The following is a 10,198-nucleotide window of genomic DNA, read 5'->3' on the forward strand; positions in this document are numbered from 1 at the left end:
AAGAATTGCCTTTGTGCCTTGGGGGCATGGAAGACCCAGGATGCTTGGCTGTGTGGGACCCTTCGCCCTTGCTTTGCCCCAAACCTGGCTCGGCCCGGGGCGTCCCTCCTGCACGTGTTGTGCGCATCCCTTTGCCCCGCTTTTTCTTGCGCCGATTTCTCAAGCTTTGAGGTTAAACACGTGGAAAGCGGGAATTAACTCGGGTACCACTGGCCCTATTTTCGGCTGGAATGGATCCTGCCTGGCCCGATGGAGGGAAAGGGCCTGTTCTCCCTCAGCTGCCCCCCACGTCCACTCCTCGGTCCCGAGGTGCACTCACCCCCTCGCAATTTATCAATGGCCCCGCGTGGGAAGGCGGCGGCGTGGCTCCGCCCCCTGTGCTGACGCCACGCCCCCTTTGCACACCCGCGCTCAGCGGGCGCGGCCCGGCCCCGCCCCCGGTGACGCCATCATCGGGCGCCCTGGCGGCGGCGGGCGGATATGGCGGCGGGGTCGGTGTGGAAGGGGCTGGTGGGGCTCGGCCTGTTCGCCTTGGCACACGCGGCCTTCTCGGCGGCGCAGCGTGAGTCACCGCCGGGGGAGCGGGCCGGGGCGTCCCGGGGCACCGGCACCCCCGCACGGCCGACGGGGAGCTGCCGGGGCGGGGGCCGGGCCGGGCCGGCATCATCATCGTCCTTAGCCGCGAGTCCGCCGGCGGGGGCGGCCCTGCCCTTGGGGGCCGGGCTGCGGGGAGAGCGGAGGTTCCGGGACGAGCGCGGGGCTCGCCCCGTGCGGGAGCCGCAGCAGCTGGGAAGGGAAGGAAAAATGAAGGGTGGGAAGGGTGAGCTGCCGCTCGCCGGGTCACAGCTTCAGCCTGGCTTGTGCCGTCCCGCTGCCTCCCTCCCACACGGCCCCCCTCCGTCCCGGCTGCTTGGGGTAGGCCGTGCTCCGGAGCAGCGGAGCCTCACAGCGGCACTGGAAGCGGCCCAGCTGCCCGGGGAGGCTGGCACTTGTCTCTGTAGCCGTTTCTCTGGGGGTTTGTGTTGCCGGGCTGTTTATTTGCATACACGGAGTGATGCGTGCATGTGTTTCTGTTTTGTAGATCGTTCTTACATGAGGTTGACAGAAAAGGAAGATGAAACGTTGCCCATAGATGTAAGTTTTTGCAATGTGTGAAAGGTGTAACTGTGGGGTGGTTTAGTCTCTTAATTGGTTCCTTTTAATGTGCTAGGCAAGTATAAGGGGTAGAGTAACTTTTAAGCTGCACTTTCATCGGAGCTCCCACTGTCAAAAAGAACTACACTTTTCATCCCAGCTTTGTCAGTGTGTTGTAGTTGTCAGTGAAACCAAACCCCAGATCCAGACCTCCGTGTCTTTTAGAACTACCCTGGAGCATCTTGTCCAGGATTCCCTGAATGTAGCTCAGAGAGCTTTTGCATCCATCCACCTTCTTTGCAGCATAAACCTCCTGCACCCTCTGGCTCTGGTTGGCTGCACATGTTTTCCCAGTGTGACTGTTTGATCCCTGCACAACCTGCTTCAGGAAGGGGGCTTTTATTTACTTTATTTGCTTGCTCTTTAAATTTCCACTTCAGTTATCTGTTCACTCTCTCCTTAATCAGAAGGGCAGGGAGATCAGGTGCCCAGGAGAGCCAAGCACGGCACCTGGCCTGGGGCTCCAGGCGTGTTCCTGGCAGGAGTTTGGATCCTGGAGTGCACAGAACACAGTGTTTGGTCTCAGGTGCCTGCTGAGCAGCCATGTGACTCTATTCAGTTGGTGCAACCCAGACCTGTGCTGGGGCAGCTGGAACTCTGCCAGAGTTCTGTTGTGCAAATAGGAGGGAATTTTAATTCTCCTGTGCCTCAGTTTCCCCACTGCTGGACTGCCCACCTCTGTTTGCTGTCACTGGATGGAAAGCACAAGAGATACTGCATGAAAGCTGAGATTTTTGGTAACATTTGGTAATGTGTGTGTTGCACTGTGCTCCCTCTGTTGCAGATAGTCCTTCAGACTCTGCTGGCCTTCGCAGTCACCTGCTATGGGATAGCACATATTGCAGGAGAGTTTAAAGACATGGATGCCACTTCAGAACTCAAAAATAAGTATGTTCTATTTCTTCTTTTTTACGCACCAGTAACTGCTTCTCTGTACAAACTGAAATCACTTATCTTTAGCTCAGTCCTTCAGTGCATGCTGTAGGCAGTGACCCGAGGGGAACAGCCACACTTGCAAAGCCAGTGGTGTCTTTGAGTTTTAGGGAGAGTTAGATAACAGGCAGAAATCAAATAAACTTCTTGCCTTTCCTCATCTGAAATCCTGCTGTGCAGACTTGGTAGAGGAATTAAATTTGCAGAGCTCAGGAATCCACCTGCTGTCATGACATGGTCTCAGACTGAAGGGTCTGGCTCATACTCTGCTTGTGTTTGCTTCCTCACAAGACTCTGAGTCACTTGAGTCTCACACAGTATATTCAAGGCAGGACATCTGAAAGACATTTAAAAAATAAGGGATTTTGGATCAAGGTTTTGAATAGGGTAGTTGGTTAGAGCATGCCAAGGTCATAGGTTCAACTGCTTTATGAGCTGTTTACTTAAAGAGTTGGACTCGGTGATCCTTGTGGGTCTCTTCCAACTCAGAATAAATAGTCTGTGATTCTGACAGGAAATTGGATGGGCAGATGTTGCCTCTCTGGCCATTTCCAAAATGACAGGGGAGTATGGGGAAGGAAAAAGTTGACGTAATTGTATTTCAGAGTGTTCACCTAAAGCCTTTAGCATGAGGCTCTCCGGGGGATGGAAAGCTGAGCATTATGAGGGTGTTAACACAAGTGACAGCTGAACAAAACTGGCATGTGATATGTCTGCAGGCAGCATCCACAGGCTGCCTCTGAGCTCCAGAAAGAAAGGGGGAAGTTTTTGACATGGATATCTTGTGGTCTTTTTCACAACTGGCTGTGTATTTCTTCAGTGTTTTAGTTTAGGAAACTTAAAAGCAAGCAAGAGTTTTGGATTAAAAACTTGTATTTCTGTGTCTAAAGTCAATACGCCCCAGACTGACTGTTCTAAACTCCCTGCTTTGAGAGAGTATTAACCTTGGCTTTTTACATTTGTTTTGAAGGACATTTGACACATTAAGGAACCATCCGTCTTTTTATGTATTTAATCATCGTGGTAGAGTATTGTTCCAGTCCCCAGACACAGTGAATTCTTCTTCAAACCAAGATGCTTTGTCATCCAGCTCGGCACTGAAATTTCGAAAACTTGAACCTCTGCGCCGCTAAGACTTTTACAGATGATACCAATAACCCAGGACACTGAGATGTAATATTCAAGTCGGGGATGTAAACACTTTTTTAATTTCTGGAGCAGTATTTATATTGATCTTCCAGACTTTATAAAATATATATATATAAATATATATATATAAACTAATGACCTTCTTTGTACACCGTTAATGAGAATGACCGAATTGTGGATTGGCAATGCAGTGTAAATTCTACAGTTATGCTGTGAAACACATCTTCAAAGTTTCAGATATTAAAATGAGTTGCAACTAACTTAACTTCAGTTAAAACAAAAAGCAAGCTAGCTTTTCCTGCAATTAATGTTCTTTGACAGGAGGGAATGTGTGAGTGTATTTATTTTCTCGGTTTGCTTGCACTACAGTCTGTGGACCCCCTCAGAAATGCTGTGTGCACTGCATCACTGAACAGCAGGAAAAGGGGCAGCATCTGATCCTAGAATGACTGTGGGACACCAGCACGGTGTGGCAGGGGAAGTCAAAGAGATTGCTTTCATTTTTCATTTTTTTACAATGCTGAAAAACAGTTGTGTGAAGGGTTATTATTTTTTTCCTGGTTTTTCACTACCACGTTATTTCCTCATTGCCCTCCTTCATTCCATGTGAGTTTCCCCAGGTTGGCTGGGCTGTGGCTGTGCATTGGTGCTTGTGTGGGGGAGGCAGCTCACATAGATCATCTGCCACACTCCATGTTCTCTGGCTGTGAACCAGGGAATGTTGAATGTTGTGTATGTGCTGAACATGGTGTTGGCACCAGGTACAACCTCCAGGTCATCATCATATTTAAGTATCAGTAAGAACTGTCCCTTCTGTGAGTGATCCAGGGGTGGGGTCCAGCAGCTCGCTCTGTTTGCTGCCACTAATCCAAGACAGCTACCCCTTTTCTGCTAACAGAGCCTTCCACCTTGATTTTTTTTCAGCTGAGCCCTTCATTGATTTAAGATTACTGTCTTGATTTCATATATTAGAGCTGATCATACTGTCCTTAACTCTTACTTATGTCTAAATTCTTATCTCCCCTCAGGGGCTGAATCAGTGCTAAAATCTCTCTTGGTCTGGCTTTTCACCTCCCTGACACAGCAGAGGGAGGGTAGGTCAAGATACTGGTGGGGCCAGCAAGAATTTGGCCTAGTTGGAGGATGTTTCACTGGCACAGTGGAAGCTCGGCCTTTCGTCCTGACATCTGTTGTGTTTGATATTTTTTTAAACTGTTAAGAACTGTCAAAGGCAAAAAGCTTGGTAAAAATACTGTGTAAACTGAAGCCTCTTTTTCTAGCTTTGCCCGTCCTATGGAGTGGGTGCCCCAGTGCTTGAGCAATATCCGTGGCTGCTGCTCTACAATCACTCTTAAGCATTTGGGTTTGATTAGAAAGGGTTACTGCCAGCTAAAGGCATCTGAGCTGCAGGATTAGTTCCTAAAGCGTCCTTGGTCCCCCTCTTGCTGGTGTCACAAATCAGCTCCTGCCAGCACCAAAGGCCTCAGAAATAGTATTGGGTCATCTCTCCATTGTGGACAGGGCTGTTCCCTTGGGTACCAGGGCTGCTGTGCAGCAGCTGCTGCACAGAGGGGAGGCTGAACATGGGCTAGGTGACCTTGTGGGGCAGAGGAGAGACACAATTAGGAGAGGGAGAGAGAGCACAGCAGGAGCTCAGTAACCACTATAGTAGATGGGTTCTGCAGCCGTGGTTGCACTGAGCCCTCTGCAGAGGGTCTTAGAGCCGAGCTGCTCACACAAAATGTCTGAGAAGCCCTGTTTGTGCTGCTGGAAGGGTACAGGGACCTGCCCGAGGTGGGAGGTGCTGCTGGGACAGGGAGATGGAGAATATCACCTGCTGCTCAGAGCAGGTCCTGCTGGGAGCACCCTGTGGCTGTGTCAGGGCCCTTCTCGTGAGGAGTAGCCTCACTGCAGCAGCAATGGTTCTATCACAAAGCTGTACAAATTATTTTTTCTTATTGATCTCACAATGTCAAATAAAAATTGATATCATTAAAGTGTTTGTTTGTTTATTTCTGACCATCCTGGAGTCTGCTGCAGCAAGTCCCTGGTGAGCAATTATTTAAAAGTGACTGCCCAGCACTGACATGGAATGATTGCCTTTATTATGACAGCTCTTGTGTGGAAGTGCTGTCTGGCCTGGTGTTCATTACTGGGAGATAAGATCAGAAGGTGGGATCAAAATAGCTGCAAGTAGCTGAGTACAGCACTTAGGAGGAAAATATTGCCAGCCTTGGGATCTTCTTGCCTTTGAGGCTCCTCGTCATCCTCTCTGGCAGAGCTGACATATTTTCTGTCTTCAATTTAACCACAGTAAAGGCTTTTCTACCATGTGCTAATCCCCTGCCAGCCCACGGGACAGGCTCCTGCATGGCCTGGTGTTGTAACAGTCACTGGGGGAAACACTCAGGGTGTTCCTGGGGCTGGTGATAGTTAAAATCCTGGACTTGAGCAATATCACTTTTCACCCCTTGCCCTGCTTTTCCACTGGGGGCGGTTGAAAAGTTAGCAAAAGCTCTGGAGGAGTTTGCTCAACTACAACATCCAGCAGGATTGCACCAGAGAGAGCAGCAGACTCACCCCTCATCTGCTTTCTGCGCTTCTGCATTTCTGCATCCAGCACAGAATGTGAGGGGAAAACACCAACAGAACCGGTGGTTTGGGAAGGGGCACCTTAACAAGCTCCCAAAGCCACTTTGTGCTTACCTTGCAGCATAGAGCTCTTCACAGATGAGCTTCTCTTCTTGAAAAGCAAAGACTTGAGCCAAGAGTTTCTTGAATTAGACTGGAGAGTTTCCAGCCTTGCCCAATGCACATTTACAGCCATCACATCTTGAATTGCTTTGGCTACAAGCCGTGATATTTCTACTACATTAAATAGTAAAATAAAAAAAAATAAATATGTGCTTGTAATTCCCATTCATTGCTGAAGTAGCAGGTTTAATCTGCATTAATTTTGCTGGGTTTTTTAACTGTTCCAGTGAGAGGTCAGCAGGTAATTGCTAAGGAGGGCAGGAGTAATTTACACCCTTACAGGTGAGGGGATGGGGACCATGGTTTGTGTCAGAGATTGGTCACTCACGCAGCCCTTCCATATGAGGCTGGAATGGCAGTGCAGCTGGCAGACGCAAGCACTTATTCTAGAGGTCAGTGAGGGCTAAAATGTAGCACCATGTGTGGAAATCCACCCACATCTGATGTGTCCCCTCTGTGTGTCCCAGATGGAGCCATCACTGCAGTCTGGTGCCAGGCCCCATGTGCTCCATGCCCCACTGCTGCCCAAAGCTGGAGCACAGCCTTCTCAGGAAAGGTGGCAGCTAATGGCCCCTCTTCCAGGTGCAGTGGAGCACGCACACAGTCCCCCTAGCTGACGAAAGCAGGGAGTGACAATGACTTTCTAACCCTAAAATGATTTTTAGCTTCCTTACCACTTGGTTTGGGTTCTCTCACGCTTCACCACACTGCAGCAGATCTGCCCTTCTCCATCTCTCTGACACCTTCAGCAAGGACATTACTGTAGGAACATCCTCCAGCTGGATACAGCCCTCCCACCAAGAGTGGCACCGTTTCTGCTCCCTTTTGCCACCCACACCAAACAGCAGCAATTTTCCACCAGACAATTTGGGAAGGCTGAGGCTCACCCCACAGCATTTGGGGCCACAGTGCTGTCCCCGGGCTCCCTGTGGGAAGACCCCCAGCTGGGCAGGGAAGTTGCAGCTCTGCAGTTCCCTGCTATCCCAGCCATGCTGTGCCAGACTGGCAGGCTGCCTGCAGAGGGGAAGGGCAAAGCAAGGCTATTTTGAATGTTAAACAAGCAGAAAAGACTTTGGTACCAGCTTTCCACAGCCAGCACTAACAGCGAAGGCAAAACACTCCTCGGATTTGGCCTTGAGGTTCACCTTGAAGCCATAATCACCAAGGGCAGAACCCCGGCAGAAATAAATCTGATATAAAGGCAGGTAAAAGCCTTTTAATCAACCCCAGGTTGGTCTCAGTGACACAATGCCATTTCAAAACACTTCGGACTGCGACGAAAGCTACATCCTTAAAATGGCAGCTAATTAATTTTCCTGTCCTGCTAACTTAATCCTTTTTCCAGCCAAGAAAGGCAAATGGGAGTTCACAGAGCAGCGAGGCAGCTGGGAGCCTGGCAGCATGAACAGGAACACAAGCCCCAGGGCTCCTTGGCAGGGGCCCAGGCTGTGTGGTGTCACAGCTTCCCCGGCCATTTTAATAGGAAGAGAGATTAAAAAAAAAAAAAAAAAAAAAGAAGAAAGGTGACAATTGGATTATCAATGGCTCACCCTATGGCAGTGGTCCCAGGGAACCCACAGCCCCCCATAAAGAGAGATGTGGCTCTATTCCCAGTTCATATCCCAGTGCTGCCAGGCAGAGCACCCAGCACCCGCAGTGCCCTCCCTGCCCAGACTGGTGCTGGCTGAACCAGTTTCCCCGGGATCTGCCAGAGGCAGGCCTTGCTGCAGGGGCACTTCACTTTGGATTTCAGAAAAAAAAAAATAGAATAGAAGGAAAGAAAATATTCCCCTCCTCCCCTAAGGTATTTCTGCTGTGTATTTTAGAGCAGTTCAGGCCAGTCACAAAGGCCAGTGCTGATGTCCCTGGAGCCCCAGGCTGCTCCAGAATCCATTGCCCCTTCCCCAAGAGGTCTCTGCTCCAGTGTGGGATGCAGGAGGAGTGTCCTGTGTGCACAGCAAAGGCTGAAGCAGTGATTTATTCCCCATCCCGGATGCAGAAGTGCACAAAACAGAATGCAGTTTTGGAGCAGCCAGTTTGGCAGGCAGTCCAAAGAGGGCCTCCTCTTCCCCACATCCACACCAGGCTGTCATTCCCTGGGCCATTTCAGAAGTCTCCAAAGCACCCACACAGGCCTGGGTGAGCCCTTAGTGAGGGCAACCCCAGTGAGACATCCAGCACACTCCCCAGCACAAAGCAACGCACATGGAGGGGAGAGAAGGGGCCAAGTAATGCCCCCTCCTTCTTGCCCCAGGCCACCATGCTGCTCTACAGCCTCCTGTCACACACAGATCTCTGCTAAGGCACCTTGGGAATGGTGGCACCATTTTAAAAACACCACCACCACTCTGAAGCTGGCTGCCCCTCCCATACCTGTTCAGAGAGAGCAGCTTCAGAGCTCAAAGGAGAAGCCATAGCAGAGTTAGGCCCATGTTCATCTCCCATGGGAGGGACTCGCATACCCTACAGGATGCACCAGGCCTGGTTGAAAACCCAGGTCTGTTGGTGGTCAAGCATGGCCGTGGCCATGGCTAAGCTGCTGCCTTGGGTTGTCCTGGGCTGGCAGGGAGGACAACCTTGCAAACAGCCTGAGCTGTCTCCCAGCATGGGAGCAGTGGGCAGGGGAGCTCTGCAAGGCACTTCCTTCTCTGCCTTTGCTTCTTGTGCTCAGGCAGCAACTGCAGAGCTTGAAAGGGGCAGACCTGAGGCTCAACCCCACCACATTCCAAGAGCAGAGCAACGGGATGCTCCAGAGAGATGAAGTGCAAGTTAAAACAGGAGAAGTGAAATAAGGAGTGAGTCACGACAGATGAGCTCCAGACAGAGCAGAGCACTTCATCAGCACAAAAACCCCCCTCACATAGGGCCCCACGCCAGCCTCGCACTGAGCACAGCACTGATCTCCCAAATTCACCACTGGTCAATCCCTCAGAGGAGCTCCCATCTCATGCCTGAGCATGAACAGGGAAAGGTTTTCAACTTCTTTCTGGTTTCCTATCATAGCAAGAGCTGTCCCTTTCATCCTCTTACCCCCACAACTCCCCCCTTCAACCGTGGGTCCACTAAGTCCAGGGGTGCAAGGCAGACCCTGGGGAGAAGAGCCTGTTGTACCTACATTTGCAGCAGGAATTCAACTTTGGCCACTTGGAACCCAGACAAAAAACAGCTTTCAGCTGCCCCACAAGGTCAGACTCTCCTCAGGGTCCTGATGTGTGAAGAAAAGCCACCCCCAACGCTCAACCTATTATCCAGCAACCATTTCCCATCACAGCCTGGGCCGTGACTCACCAGTAAATGCCTTTCCTGCGGGGAATTCAGAGACAGTTCCCAGGAGTCGCTCTGACCCGGTTTCACCTGCAGGAAGCCGCAGGGGCTGCCGCAGCAGCACCTCAGTGAGAGCTTTCCCAGCTCGCCAAGCCCTGGCATGTCCTGCCCACATCCAGCTCCCAGCGAGCCAAACGCTGCTGCCGCACACTGGCATTCCTGTTCTCTGCCAGAACTCCTGCAGGGGGGTTTGATGGATGTGATACACTTAAAAACAGCCACTTCCAGAGCTCCTGAGTCCCCCACTGTCTCCTTTTCTAATAATGATTATTTTGGATTGCGGCTTCTAAGTTCTGTGTGTCCTAGATGCCAGCAGAATTTCAAAATGTGCTTTCAGTGAGCTGGGAAAGGAAAGGTGCTGGAGTAGCTCAGATTAGAAGGCAAACTCTTTAACAAAAAAGAGGCAGTACCACCACAAGTGCCCACCGGCTTGGGCAGCTTCTATACATCCCTCCAACCTTCCTTTCCAAAGCTTCTGCTTTTTCCCAGCCTCAGAAGCACACTGCCAGCCAAATAGCACCCAGCGCAGCCACCCCTGCAAGGAAGCAGTAGGGAGCCTGTCCTGTCTCCACCTCACGCTGCTCCCATGCCAGACCCAGCTGGCAGGTAGGAGAGCACAGGGAAAAAGGAACCCACTGACACCTACAGGAGCCCAGCAGCCAGTGTGCGGGTTTGTGGTGGGATTGTCCACACCAGGGAAATAATTCAAGTCTGCAAGACCAAATTAGAGTACAGATTTATAATCATCTTTGTTAGTGACACACTGTATGACCTTGGTTAAGTCCCTCCATCCGTCTTTAAAGACTCTCTAAGAGGAGGGCCACAAGACTTTAATTAGCAGCCC

At 50.8% G+C, this 10,198-nt stretch overlaps 1 protein-coding gene across 1 annotated transcript; it reads left to right on the forward strand.

Annotated features, from left to right (window-relative positions):
* Positions 1-336: 336 nt before the first annotated feature.
* Positions 337-5,273, forward strand: LOC136373506 (ER membrane protein complex subunit 5-like). The gene is given in 6 exon segments (XM_066338412.1): positions 337-376; positions 379-454; positions 456-562; positions 1,082-1,134; positions 1,979-2,082; positions 3,098-5,273. Coding segments are annotated over 6 exon segments (543 nt in total). The 3' UTR covers positions 3,261-5,273.
* Positions 5,274-10,198: the final 4,925 nt, after the last annotated feature.

This window comes from Sylvia atricapilla, chromosome Z, assembly GCF_009819655.1.
Source record: "Sylvia atricapilla isolate bSylAtr1 chromosome Z, bSylAtr1.pri, whole genome shotgun sequence".
Taxonomy (NCBI): domain Eukaryota; kingdom Metazoa; phylum Chordata; class Aves; order Passeriformes; family Sylviidae; genus Sylvia; species Sylvia atricapilla.